The sequence below is a fragment of the Siphateles boraxobius genome, unplaced genomic scaffold (assembly GCF_051911475.1).
Source record: "Siphateles boraxobius isolate OS27281-9 unplaced genomic scaffold, OSU_SipBor_1 9, whole genome shotgun sequence".
Taxonomy (NCBI): Eukaryota; Metazoa; Chordata; class Actinopteri; order Cypriniformes; family Leuciscidae; genus Siphateles; species Siphateles boraxobius.
The window spans coordinates 24,746,883-24,761,921 of NW_027509219.1; the positions used below are offsets into that span (position 1 = coordinate 24,746,883).

The 15,039-nt window shown below is 38.6% G+C and overlaps 1 protein-coding gene across 1 annotated transcript in view; it reads right to left on the bottom strand.

Annotated features, from left to right (window-relative positions):
* Nucleotides 1-15,039, bottom strand: part of LOC143732940 (uncharacterized) — a 51,510-nt gene that overhangs the window by 4,821 nt on the left and 31,650 nt on the right. Inside the window, exons 6-10 of the mRNA XM_077224424.1 lie at nt 9,047-9,157; nt 4,438-4,475; nt 4,055-4,147; nt 3,858-3,935; nt 3,570-3,694 (exon numbers count right to left, since the gene is read on the bottom strand). Of these exons, the coding sequence (XP_077080539.1) occupies nt 3,570-3,694; nt 3,858-3,935; nt 4,055-4,147; nt 4,438-4,475; nt 9,047-9,157 (445 nt within the window). The remainder of the gene's footprint in view (nt 1-3,569; nt 3,695-3,857; nt 3,936-4,054; nt 4,148-4,437; nt 4,476-9,046; nt 9,158-15,039) is intronic.

Here is a 15,039-nt window from a genome sequence, read left to right on the forward strand (position 1 = left end):
CGCGGCCAATAGACTGGGCGGTGGCCTTCGTGGCTCGCAGGGCTATGTCAGTCGTGCTGCGTAGGTCCTTGAAGGCTTCGGGTTCGGGGCCAGACTCGTCCAGGGAGCGGAGAAGCTTGGCTTGGAACACTTGAAGTACCGCCATTGAGTGAAGCGCTGACGCAGCTTGGCCGGCGGCAGCGTAGGCGCGACCAGCGAGAGCCGAAGTAGTGCGGCAGGGCTTCGAGGGGTGGGAAGCCTTGGCTTTCCATCCGGTGGTGGAGGGCGGGCAGAGATGATTGGCCACGGCCTCCTCGAGGGGCGGCGTTCCCTCGTAGCCTCTTTCCTTCGCGCCGTACACAGAGGAGAGCGACGAAGAAAAAGAAGGCTTCAGACGCGCAGAGTGGGGGGCTTTCCATGACTTGGTGAGTTTGTCATGAACTTCCGGGAAGAAAGGAGAAGGCCTTCGCCGAGGGGCCTGCTGGCGCCCCTGCAGAAACCACTCATCCAGTCGGCTTCGGGTTGGTTCTTCGGGAGAAGACCAATCGAGCCCGAGGTCCTCCACGGCCTTCGAGAGGATGCGGACAATATCTGTATCCATATTGGAGCCCCCACTCGTGTTAGTTAGCGTCAACGGGGCGGGGTCGAAAGTGGAGCCCGGCCAGTCGTCTGATGCAGCGTCGATGGACAAGGTGTCATCTACTCCCCCGTCGTCCTCGGACGCGCCGAAAGTCACAAGGCCCACCGCTCTGCTAGAGGGGTGTGGGTCCGGCTGAGTGAACTGAACCGGCAGTGGGGAAGACAATAGCGGCGGTGAAGCACGCAAAAACTGGCTCGGCGTGACGTCACTGAGTTCAGGTTCAGGAAGCCTCTGTGAGCGGCGCTTTTTCTTAACGCGCGGCTCAAACAGAGGGGTGGCGGCGATGGGATTGCTCGCGGCGAAAGCGGCGAAGCGAGCTCGCAGTGCGGAGAGACCCAGGTCGTCACATTCCGGGCATCCGCCCTTGGTCAAAGCAGCTTCTGCGTGGTCCCGGCCCAGGCAGCGAGCGCAGATTATGTGACGATCCCCGTCTGGAAGAAGGTCTCTGCATGACGCGCAGGAAGGCATTTGAAACAACGCTTCAGAAAAATGCTCTTTTACAAATGTCGCGGGGCGATCAGATGTAAAATACTTGCGTGTAGCGCGGCGGATGGCTCAGTAGGATGGCGTTCGAAGGCGGCTGATGATGCCGACGTCCTCGTAGCAACCCCGCTGGTATGCTTTTCCACGGCGGCGAAGGCTTTCAATAATCCGGAGGATCCAGCGAAGAAGGTGTTCACTGAAGGAGATTAAATGTAAAGAACTCTCATGACGGGGCGCCCAATATGGGCGCGAGGCGCGCTCATTGGTCGCGCATTCAGAGTCGCCCCGTCATTGGTTCGAGCAAGTTGCCGCAGCACAGCCAATGACCGAGCTCCTTCGCTCATTGCTGTCTGCTGTGCAGCTGCAATGCATTTTACATAAAGACTTCAATATTCTCGAGAAAAGGAGTTTTCCCCCATAGCGTAAGCTACTTACGCAATAGGAGAGACCTCTCGAAAGGGAACAGAGAAGAAGACTTGCCCATAAACCTTGCGCGCTGTATACAATAATATTAGGAACAGTAGCTTCTTTTTTCCCTTCTTTTTAACCAAGAACTTTATTGAACAATATGAAAAACCATAAATGGCCTGGTACAAAATAGGAATGAGTCACGATATTCGATTAGTTAGCAGACGCATAAAGCTTGCCACAAAGAACCGGCAAATAGCCTAATCATTATGAATGTGTCAAATATAGCAAGGAGACATTTTAATTATTTATTAATAAACTAGTGTTTTCTGTGACGATGCTGACTCGCCACCTTCGCAGTAGGTGAAGGTGCTTATAGAGATAAATGCACACTTCATACGGATTATAAGAGAGTTGTCTGTTTCTTTTCTTTTCGTTTTGAATTGTTTTGTTTTGGTTGATGAAACATTGATTAAAATTAAGATAGAATTTATACAAAACGAAATTCACTTTAAAGAAAGGCTTTATATAAAACAAAACTTAATGAAGTGGTCAAAATGATGTCTCGATATTGCGCATCTTATGATTAGGCTACTCAGGCTGTTCACTTTTCATATAATCAACATATATGAAATGGAAAAAATAAAATATTATTTAAACATAAATATGAAACTAACTTTTCTTTAATGGCTACAACATGTAGGCCTACTGTAGGCCTACAGATACATTTAATCTCGGAGCGAACGCCATGTTACCGGTGAGCATGACGCCGCCTTCACACTGGCAGTTGAAATCCGCTCCGTAATACGCATTACGCCCCCAACGGACGTCGTACTACACAGTGAAAAGCGTCGGAAGCGGGTAAGTTAGAACAAAAATGGCGGAGAGATTAGAAAGGTTGATTCTGTCAGTTCTGGATGATCTCTCTGATGAGGGTTATAGAGATATTAATAGGAAGGCTGCTGCGTGAGGAAAGTTGCTCAGGACGTTGACATATCAGGCCGGCTAAAACATGTGATATAGTTTATACCACTATATCACATTTAGTTCGATGTCTGCCTACAATTTAATTGTATTAACTGCCCTACTAACGTTAGCAAATCATGAAAATTAAAAAATGACATGACAACTTAACTTTTAATAAAATAAATAATGATTTTATAACGATAAGAATTCAGGTTTGTTTATCCGTATCATAGCAACGCTAACTTCCGCTGGAATTGTCGGATAGGAACCGTCCGTAGCTTTTCGCAGGAGTTCAATTTTTTGAACGCATCCGGATGACCAACGGACACGATTTTCTTCGCACCGCACTCGGTCGGACCCGTTTCGGACCCATTCGCATGCGGTCTGCGAATCTCCATAGGAAATGAATGACTTCCGGTCGTTTCGGACCCGTATCGGAGTTGATTTCAACTGGCGTGAGGGGGCAGAGGTGCGTTTTTTGAATAATAATCAAATAATTCCCAGCGATCGTCGAATATTATTTCTGCTTGAAATGCCCATCCCTACAAAATACGAAATGTCTTAATCAGACAAAATAAAAGCATCATAGCATAAGAAAGAAATGTAAACAAATAAAGAAGTAAAATAAAGAAATAAAATAAAAATACATATTCTGACTAGTCGACGACAAGTGGGGAGATAATACACTCAGCTGAAAATTTAATTTGTTTTAAGTTCACTTAGCAGCTATCTGTTCTAAAAATCCGTGTGATGACGTCACATAATAACAGAATGCTAGTGTGTTCCGACCAACAACGACCTAACCTGTAAGAAATCGAAAGGTCATAAGTACTCATCCATTCGACTTTTGGACTATAATCTATATTGAACTTGCGGAATCAACAATAAAATCTACGTTGATTCAACGACAAGCAGGAGAAAGGGATACATTTAGCCGTCTAGCTCCATAGACTCCCATTCATTCTGCACTCGCCCGCGATCACCTCCAGTGGAATTGTAAGTTAATGGAACTGCAACCAAGATGATACAATGGGGCTAATAGGAAGTGCCAAGGCTCTCCGTAAGACGGGTTCTGGCTAAAGATAACACTCACAATTCATGGCTTGGCCCGCAGTGAAGGAAAACAGTGATAGTGTGCAGCAGGCTTGAAACCATGGCAGCCACCGTCAAAGCGGTAAACACAATCCTGGAACCATCACACTCGTACACGCACTCATACTAACACAAAATACGCACAGAAATGGGAACTAAATTGAATGTTAATTTCCTTTAATGCTTTTACTTTTTATTCTTGATATGTCTTAACGTAATATTCAGTTTAAACAATGTAAAACTGTCTGTCATAAAGTAAAATGTAATGTAGTAGAAAAATAAGCCTTACTTTAATTGCTTTTATTAGTACGAGGATGACAGCAATAGTTTTGCATGCTAGTTCAAGGACAGACGCACTCATGGTTGCCTGTGAAGAGATGCATTATTTGCCATATGCGGAAATTATGTTTAAATTATTGATTTAGTATGAATCTGTGAATCTAAAATGGAGGTCATAAATCTATTCAATTTTTTTGACACACTTACCGTTTTTTTCAAAACTGGTCTAATGATAATCAGGAGTGAAGAGCCTCCAAGAAAACAGAGGCGACTGAACAATAACAGTGCTAAAACACATCTCTGACATGTATACAAAAATACATAAATGTACAAATACAAACACACTCATGTAAAGTAAAAAAACATCATAGATAGTCAAATATGCATATATTAATAACCAACATGCAGATCATGAAAATGATATTCATGGAAGCAAGAGGCAAAAAGGCAAAAGATAGATAGAGGCAAGCAAGCCATGCTAGACTACTAAACCTAATTACATTTGTAGAATCATCATGAGAAAAATTGATTTATAAACAAGCTTGCTTCAATAAAATACCACTTAGCAACATGCAATACAGTCTACATACCATATATTGCGCACACTGAGAAGGTAATGTTGATGTAACTACAATAAATGGAAACAAATGACAAGATTTATCGTCCTGCTCTTAAAAATAAAGGTTCTTTATTGGTGTAGCCTAAGGCCTGCCCGCTGGCCCAACGACGGTTTCCAATAGAGCAGGTAAAGGATAGGCTACCTGTGCGTCTTTTCAGTGTGAAAAAGTAGTTTAATTCCAATTAAACTTTTGTCTGACTCCATTTTATCACAACCTCGAATTTAGATTAGAATGCCAATTGATTATTGACCATTTATATAATAAGTTATCTAGACACTTGATTATTCTATTTACTGTAACTCTTTACTCTTATTGTACTAGTTCATTCAGATACCAATGGCACTCATGGGTCTTGCGCCGGCCGTTCTTTTACGCAGATCCCACTCACCAGTCTTGGTCACTACTAGACAGAGGTAATTGACTATACTATTTAGATGGCCGCTCCAATGCTTGCTCTCTCTAAAAGTATTTTATTTAGTCCCCATAGATCTATATACACTTGAATAAAGCAACACTATCTCTAGTCAAGAGGTCATAACAACTACTACAAATATAAGCCGGCCAATATTACTTTCTCTGATGGTAGCTTTGGTTTGGTCATGGTTTTCCATGTAGGCCTACACTTAGCTATAGTAACATTACACTAAACAGAGGTAAGGCTCACGCTATTTAGACTGATCGATCAACATGCTTTTGCCCTACATGGAAATTCCCTTTTTAGCCTTTACAGTACACTTGAACCAGTTAGCCGGCGCCCTAAAATCTCAGTTAGCGTGCCCTATGCTACTGGACTTTAGTCCGTTACTAACCTGAAGGCAGCTTTACGGTTCCAATGGATACAATTTAATCTACTAGAGTTAATAATTTCAATGTAAGTCAGAATAAATTCAAATGTAACAATTTATTATTAGTCAGGTAAATGTGTCATGCCAATTGCTAAGAAATAAAGAGTAAAGGATGCATAGCTAACTTCAAAAAAATTGACTCTCAGTACTACGGGCTTATCTGGCTATACAGAATCACTTTTGCAACATTTCTTTAAATACCCAGACCAAGACAAAACTTAAGATAGGAATTTGCAAAGTTCCACAGTTACCAAAGTATCTCTAAACTCTTAAAACCCTTATAACCTTTTGGTTTACTTCTGTGGGTATGAGACCATTGTACCAGTCACACTGAGACATTTCAAATTATACCAAACAGGACTGTTAATTCACTTGCATTGCCATAGAACATGTTGTCCATATCTCAGGAGATCAAAGTATCTGAGGTTCTTTTTGCCTTATATTGGCATCCGTGATTCCACAGGGAACCTTTAACATCCATGAAACCTTTCCACCGTGCAAAAGACTAGAAGCTACAAGTAAAGTTCCGAAAATAATTACTGTTTTTAAACACTTTTCCCAAAAATACTGTGATATGTTCTAAACTAATATATATGTCATCTACCACTTTAAATGCTATATATATATATATATATATACTGTAAAATCTGTGAAACAAAAATCTGTGAAATTTAGGCAGCTGTGAATTGCCAGAACTTTGCCGTAAAAATGCCTATGGTAGCAACATTTTAGGTTTTACAGATTTAACTTAAATTTACAGTAAAAACGTGTATTTTATTAACTGATAGTGGTAATATACCAAACTTCTGAACCTTTATAATATACTGACAACCACCAAAAACACAGGTAGTAATTAGAAAGACACCTGTGGACTGAATCTCATCACAAGAAGTTTTTCCACATGGCTGAGGTCAATAGAAGGTGCACACAAATACAAAAAAAGGATCATAACACAAGACACTAAAATAATGCAATAACCAGTAATTTAGCAACATAAAATTTAACATTTAACCCTTTAACGAAGAAGAAACTTATAACAAAAAAATGTGACTCCAGAACATCAGAACTGGAGACAAAGTGCTTAAAGGATCCCATAAGTTTTGGCAAGAACTGCAGACTCTCAATGAATCCCGTGACCCTATTATAAAAGAAAGAGTTTTGAGGCACTTAAAATACATCTTTTAGTTCCTCAACAGGATAGGGTTGAGGCACCTTCAGTTTTTACAGTGTAATAGTCTCTGAAACACAAGTTTATTTATATTAAAAACACAAATATTTTTTACATTTCTGCTAATTTATTTAAAGTTATTAATACCAGCTCTGAAATTTTGAAATGAGTCTGTTATGCTCATCACTGCTACATTTATTTGTTACAAAATACAGTATAAACAAATATTATTAGATGTTTTTATAGCAATTTAATATAACTGTTTTCTATTTTAATATATTTAAAAATGTAATTCCAGTGATGGCAACGCTGAATTTTCAGCATCCATTACTCCAGTGTCACATGATCCTTCAGCTGCTTTTTAACATTGATAATAAAAACAAATGTTTCTTGAGCATCAAATCAGCATATTCAGCATAATTCAGCTTTGTCATCGAAGGAATAAATTACATTTTAAAATATATTCTAATATTATTAAGAATATATATATTATAAAATACCAAACAAAAGGGAACAGGGAAGTAACCTATGAATGTGTAATGTATAATTGTCTCTGAAACATAAGGAACTATATTTCATTCAAAAACACATATTTAAATATATGACCAGCCCTGCATTAATGGTTATATTTGATTGTTCTATATGTAATGCTTTTGGTTTATATATTTTACCTCGAACCTGTAAGCATATATTTGATGTTGATACAGATATTGTTGTGCTGGAAGTTAGGTTATGTTGTGCACTGTTGGCTTCAGAGATCGTTGGTGCTGCGGATGTGTCTGTGAGGAATGCTGAAAACATCACAGAGCAACAGTATTTACACGGACAGAGAAGGGAGGTAACCAATTAATGCCTTTGATAAAATTGTGGCAAAACATGAGGAAGTATTTTTACATAAAAAACACACACACATATGTATAAAAAATACACACACACACACACACACACACACACACACACACACACACACACACACACACACACACAGCTTTACTAGTTTACACTACTTTTGCTTCTGTAGTAAACCAATCCCGATCCCGTCGAATGTGTTTTTGACTACCTCTGGAAGTGGTAGAAAGTGGACAAGCTCAAAACGTTTTAGACCCTGTATTACACCTGTATTTAACGTTATCCACTTGTTACCCGATCGTCCAAAACACATCTTACAGTTTTTTTCAAATTGCTTACACACTTAAAATGGAACTTTAGGCCCACTCAGTGAGACCATTTATTGATCTACCTAATCTTCAGACCAAGTCTGCAAAACTGCAAGCACATTATACTCTTTACACTCAGTTTGAAATTGAAAAACACACTTTTTGATAAACTCTAAACACAGTTCTCTACATGCCACACTCATTTACTGATGACCAACATTCAGTGATCATGTCTGAAAACACTTATGCATAACTTGATCACATAGAAATCAAAATTCAGTTTTGAGAAAGAAAGAAATTATTTTTACCCCCTTGAATTTCTGTTTATAGTGTAAATATATATATGTATGTATATATATATATATAATATATAATATACTGGACATATACATACATGTATACACACACACAGTGCATATATAAATTGAATGTACATACAAGAAAATAGATTGTTTCACAGCAGCTTCACAATAGTAACAAATTCAAAATCGCCTGAGAAGCAGCTTGGCCAACAAACCAATAATGTCAATATTCTGGTCACTTCAGTGTTGATTCAGTTCAGTTCAATAACTAACATTAATTCATTGTTCATACATACTTTATATACAGTGTATCTTTGCACATACATGTGTGAGAAATTCCTGTATACTCCACTGCACACTGAACAATCAAAAGACACAAGATAGTAGTGTTTTACATTTTTCACATCCGTGTGTAGTCTGGCGTGCATGTGGCTAATCATTATATGTTTGTGTGTAGAGTTACACACAATTTTTGGAAGAGTTAAAAAAAAATTAATGAGGTTTTGCAAGAGATGTCAGATGTTTTGCATGTTATGTGAATGTTTTGTGGTTTTGAGTTCAAGAAATTGAGTCATAGTTTCAGAAATTGTGTGTAAGCAATTTGAAAAAACCGTAATGTGTAAACTGGGCCACAGACCAACAGCATTTACACTTTTAAAGAGTACTGAAACAATACTCAAGTCAAAGCACCATTACTTTTCAAAAATGTAGTGTGATAAATTAAGAATACTGATCCTCCAACAGTTTTAGTTTTGACTGGCAATTTTTTTTAAATACATCACTTATCAGTGATAAAAACTCGACTTCCGAAAATAACAGGCAGGGGGGATTACAGAGATGAAAAGATGGAAAGGCTGTTTCACTAAACTCATCACTATTTTAAATCATAGTGTATGAAAAAATAATTAAAAACCCTTTATGTTTAAAGGGTCTGGCCTGCTCTTAATGACACTGAGCAAGCTATTGTTGCACATAAAAAAGTCTGTGTTCAGAACAGTGAAAAGAATACAAAAACCTTTAGAAACTCATGTAGAGTTTAGTTCAGCATCACACATCAGATATATAAATGAATTATATATTTAAATTATTTATTTATTTATTTTTTACCTGTAGCCTGAGTGTATGATGATGTAAATTTTGTTGTGCTTGTAGTTAGATTTGTTTGTGCACTGTTGGCTTCAGAGGTCGTTGGCGCTGCGGATGTGCCTGTGAGGAATGCTGAAAGCATTACAGAGCATCAGTATTTACACGGACAGAAGGGCCTATGAATGTCTTTGATAAAATTGTCTCTGAAACACAACAATGTATTTATATACACTCACCTAAAGGATTATTAGTAGGAACACCATACTAATTCTGTGTTTGACCCCCTTTCGCCTTCAGAACTGCCTTAATTCTACGTGGCATTGATTCAACAAGGTGCTGAAAGCATTCTTTAGAAATGCTGGCCCATATTGATAGGATAGCATCTTGCAGTTGATGGAGAATTGTGGGATGCACATCCAGGGCACAAAGCTCCCGTTCCACCACATCCCAAAGATGCTCTATTGGGTTGAGATCTGTTGACTCTGGGGGCCATTTTAGTACAGTGAACTCATTGTCATGTTCAAGAAACCAATTTGAAATTATTCAAGCTTTGTGACATGGTGCATTATCCTGCTGGAAGTAGGCATCATGAGGATGGGTACATGGTGGCCATAAAGGGATGGACATGGTCAGAAACAATGCTAAAGTGTGCCAAGAAAACATCCCCCACACCATTACACCATCACCACCAGCCTGCACAGTGGTAACAAGGCATGATGGATCCATGTTCTCATTCTGTTTACGCCAAATTCTGACTCTAACATCTGAATGTCTCAACAGAAATCGAGACTCATCAGACCAGGCAACATTTTTCCAGTCTTAAACTGTCCAATGTTGGTGAGCTCTTGCAAATTGTAGCCTCTTTTTCCTATTTGTAGTTAGGGATGCAACGATTACAGATTTTGTAAGTACGATTATTGTCTGAGAAATAATCACGATTTAACGATTATCACGATTATTATGCATCAATTAATTTCACAAAACTATATGTATAATATCACATGAACACTCAACACTAGATTTTAATGTGTTATTTGCCACAACACAGTACAAAATTATAAAATGACAAACGATAATCAATCTCTTCCTTTGGAATTAAAGAGAAGTGCTTTGTAAACATCCAGCATTTTTCTTTTAAAAATAACAAATTAAGTCAATGGCTGCAGGGCTATTTGATTGAAAAAGATCACAAGATGATTAAGTGTTTAGTTTGTTCTAAATTGATTTTCAACCTGAGGTAGAAAACTTGATAACATGAAAACAATATCTTGTTGGTATTTGACTTAAAAACAAATAAAGGGATAATAAGTCCCAATGAAAATAAGAATAAACAAAGTAGTTGGCTCTATTGAATTAAATGTAAGCTAAATATTAACTATGTATTTCTTTTAAAAAGAAAACAAATATAGTCCAAATGTTATCCACTCCAATATTATTGTACTTATTTTAATACTCTTTTTTTTTAATTATTAATCCAAATTTTACATGCGCCTTTAGAAAATCATCTATTATAATCTCATTATTTTGGTTTGTTTGTTTGAAGTTTAAGTAAAAATTATAGAAAGAAACTGAGAACATCTCTCATGCTTTGTTATTAATAACTGAAATGCAGTTAATTGGTAGTCCTAGAAGTCTACACGGCCCTGATCTAATGTTAGTGTTTTACACCGGGCATATTAAAACTACAAAGCCTAACATTTACAGGAGAAAGCAATAGGATATTAAGTTAAATGTTCACTGACTGAAAATCTTGAGAGCACGTCACTTCTGTTTTCCACAGACTTGCGTAACCAAAACATTCCGCTGTTTTTTTGTTGTTGTTTTTTTGCACTGAAAGCTGAAAGTTGCACGCCACGTTCTCCTTTTTCCTAAGCGCTAGGGCGGTTGCGCTCCGTCCGGAGGCTTCTGTTGTTGCTGTGTTGGTTCTTGTCACTTGACCTAAGGTGCGCTTGCGGCATTATGAAAAGTAGAGATGTTTTTATCTCGATGCGGCGCGCACGCGCTTGGAAAAAAACGAGCGCGTCGCTTCCCTTATAAGCGCGCATGCCGCGCGCCTACATTTGAAATAACGAACTTGAGCCGCAAAAGACGCGATCTGTGAATAGGCCCTTAAGGCGTTTTTTCGGTGGAAATAGAGCATCGCTGCTAGTCCCTCTGCCATAGTGGTTGAACACGGCATTAAGCTAGTGCACCGCTGGTGTAACCTTGTTTTCGTTTGGTGCAAAAGTTCCGTTCCGTGCAGAACACTCGGTGTAGCATAGTCTTTACGATTAATTAACCGTGACGTTTTAAAGCGCGGTTAATTGTGAAATCCGGTAATCGCTGCATCCCTATTTGTAGTGGAGATGAGTGGTACCCGGTGAGGTCTTCTGCTGTTGTAGCCCATCCGCCTCAAGGTTGTGCGTGTTGTGGCTTCACAAATGCTTTGCTGCATACCTCGGTTGTAACGAGTGGTCATTTCAGTCAAAGTTGCACTTCTATCAGCTTGAATCAGTCGGCCCATTCTCATCTGACCTCTAGCATCTACAAAGGCATTTTCGCCCACAGGACTGCCGCATACTGGATGTTTTTCCCTTTTCACACCATTCTTTGTAAACCCTAGAAATGGTTGTGTGTGAAAATCCCAGTAACTGAGCAGATTGTGAATTACTCTGACGGGCCCGTCTGGCACCAACAATCATGCTACGCTCAAAATTGCTTAAAGGGGTCATGAAGTGGCTTTTTTTTAAAAATTATATTGTTGTCTGAGGTCAACTTATGACGTTCGCTTGGTTTTTACATTCAAAAAATCAAAATGAATAAGTAATAGGCTATTTTCTACCCTAGTTTTGAGCCTAGCTCAAAAACGCTCGGTTTTTATGGGCGTCTCGCATTGAAGACTTGGAAGTAAACGCCCACTGCTGTGAGTGGATAACAGTTTTGCATAATAATGAGTTTCAACTCACTCGTCAGTGCACGTGGGGGAAATTGAAAACTTCCAATGTTGTAAAATGGCAACCGGAATGATTCGCCCATACATGTTCGACCCAGAGTCCGATCCCGAATCGCAGGACAATGAACCAACAACACCTCAAATACAACGGATACTTCAGCCTGTGACAGCGTGGTAAGTTATTGTTAATTGTTTATGCTACTTCTAATGTAGGCTATCTTTAATGTTTTTATAGAAATTTTACTCACATAAGTGTGTTGCACCATTCCTGTCGGATCCAATATAGAAGGCACAGCACCGTTTTTCAATCTTAATCGGTCTACAAATCCTGTCTCGACCTGTGTCTTGTTTACAAAACAGTCCTCGGCGAAATGAAGCGAACAAACGGACAATGTTTTACCCACATCAGCTGGAACCTCATTAAAAATAAATTTTAACCATGCATTCCTATTGGAATCCAGAGGAAGCTTATGCAGCGACTGTCTTCTTCCACAACCAGGCACTGCACAATATTTAGTAAACGGCATGTTTACTGCTCGGTAGCTCGATCCGGTTTGTCATCACGAGGTAGGCCTATGTTATTTAGCTATGCGTGTAATGCGCGAATCGGTGGGCGGGGCTAAACCGGCCGTGTTGAAGTAGGCGTTGATCTTCTTCTGCGGGGGTGGTGTTTTATCCTCTTTGACGTCATAGTTCCCCAGTTTGAAAAACGAGTCGTTTGCTGAGCCTGGTGTCAATAAAAGCATTTATTGGACTAACAAGGACGTTTTCAGTTCTGAAACTTACAGGATATTCTTATAATATGGTGACCTCTTAGATGTCAAAAGCTCAAGGAAATTTTGATTTCTCAGTTCATCACCCCTTTAAATCACCTTTCTTTCCCATTCTGACATTCAGTTTGGAGTTCAGGAGATTATCTTGACCAGGACCACACCCCTAAATGCATTGAAGCAACTGCCATGTGATTGGTTGATTAGATAATTGCATTAATGAGAAATTGAACAGGTGTTCCTAATAATCCTTTAGGTGAGTGTATATACTGTGCTTAATAAGTTTATTAGACCACCACCCAATGGCCCTCATTTATCATTCTTGCGTAGAAACGGGCGTATATGTTGGCGTAAGATTATGCTTACACTCCTCTCGCCGGCTGATTTATGAAGCTGTGCGTACCTTTGAAATCCAGGTGTACGCAATACCTGCCCTTGATAAATGCCGCGGCTGAAAACGATCGTCATTAGAATAACACGCCCCTATATATTCAAGTATCCGCTTCCCCCACACCCTCATTTTACGCCATGGACACACGGAAGACGGCAAAGAGGAGACACTTCTCTGGAGATCGAGACCATCACCATCATGAAAAATTATTATTAAATCAAACAACAATATTGTTGATGATAAATTCAAAGTTAATTATATTTTTTTCAAAACGCTATAAATCCATCCATTTTTTGTCTAAAAAAACAACAACAAAAACAACAACAAGAGAACATGCAACATATAATCAGGGACTCATACTATGAATTAATATAAATTAAATAAGTGCAACTGCATGAAATAAATAAAAGCCAAACAAAATAAATAGTAAAATAAATTAAATAGTAAAAATGAAAATAAATATTTCCAATGTCACGTTCCAATATTGTCCACCACATAAAACAAATAATTTAAAAATAACACACAAATACAGTCCTTAAATACAACCATGTTAAAAATACATTCAAATCATTTAGTAACACATTTAGGCTAATAGTCATTCATGCCGAACTTGAAAAGTAATGATAACAATATTCAGGCCTACTATTAGGCTACGTGTTGTAGCCATTAACTGCATTTAGTTTCATATTTGTTAAAAAATAATAATGTTATTTTTTCCCCATCTATGTTGATTATGAAAAGTGAACATAGGCTAAGATAGGATGCGCAATATATCGGGAGACATCCTCAGACATGATTTTGGCCACTTAATTAAGTTTTGTTTTGTAGAAAGCCTTTCTTTAAAGTGAATTCCGTTTTGTATAAATTGTATCTTAATTTTAATATTTTTTTCATCAACCTGGATTGCCTGGATTTAATAAATAAGCAAATAGCAGAAAATATAATCATGAGCTATGACATGGAGGCGCGGGCGTTGTCCCTTGCATTGCACGTGAACTGGAGCGCATCTCATCACAAATTAAATGAAACTCAGTATATGCCTCACAGACATGAGAAATATATCTATAAAGAAAGCTTGAAATGTCTTTAAACGAAACAATTATAAACGAAAAGAAATAGGCTACTCTCTCTACATTTACATTACATTTACATTTATTCATTTAGCAGACTCTTTTATCCAAAGCGACTTACAAATGAGAAAACAATAGAAGCAGTTAAACTAACAGTAGGACAACAATACGCAAGTGCTATAACCCCTCTCAGTTTAACTTTAGTGCATTTTTTTTTTTTTTATAGAATAGAAGAGAAGAGAAAGTGTTAGTACTACTGAATCAAGTGCTGTCGAAAACTGCTCTCTATAGGCACGTTCACTACGGAGATGGTGATCATCAATTTCATCTTTGCAGACACAACACTAGTTTATTAATAGAAATAAAATACAAATGTATTTTTAAAAATGGCGTTTATCGCGTTTTGGAAAAGAGCTCCTCATATCTTTTAGTTTGTCAGTGCGTTTTGTGGTGTAAGGAATTGTTTTTCTGCGCATTTCCGCACTAACTCTAAACGTGCGTACATGTACACCACCTCCTGACCTGGCGTAGGATTTGAGCGTGCCGTACGCCAACGTCCATATTGATAAATATCAAAGTCACCGTGGTTTTGGGTGTACGCCAGGTGTACGCTGGAAATTTGCTGTACGCACTTTTGATAAATGAGGGCCAATGTAAGGTTTGTGCCACAGCTGCCCTAAACTAACAGCATTGGTGATCCAACAGTTTTAGTTTTGACTGCCAACTTTTTAAAATACATCACTTATTAGTGATAAAATATCTACTTCCGAAAATAATAGGCAGGGGGGATTACAGAGATGAAAAGTTGGAAAGTTTTTTTCACTAAACTCATCACTGTTTTAAATCATAGT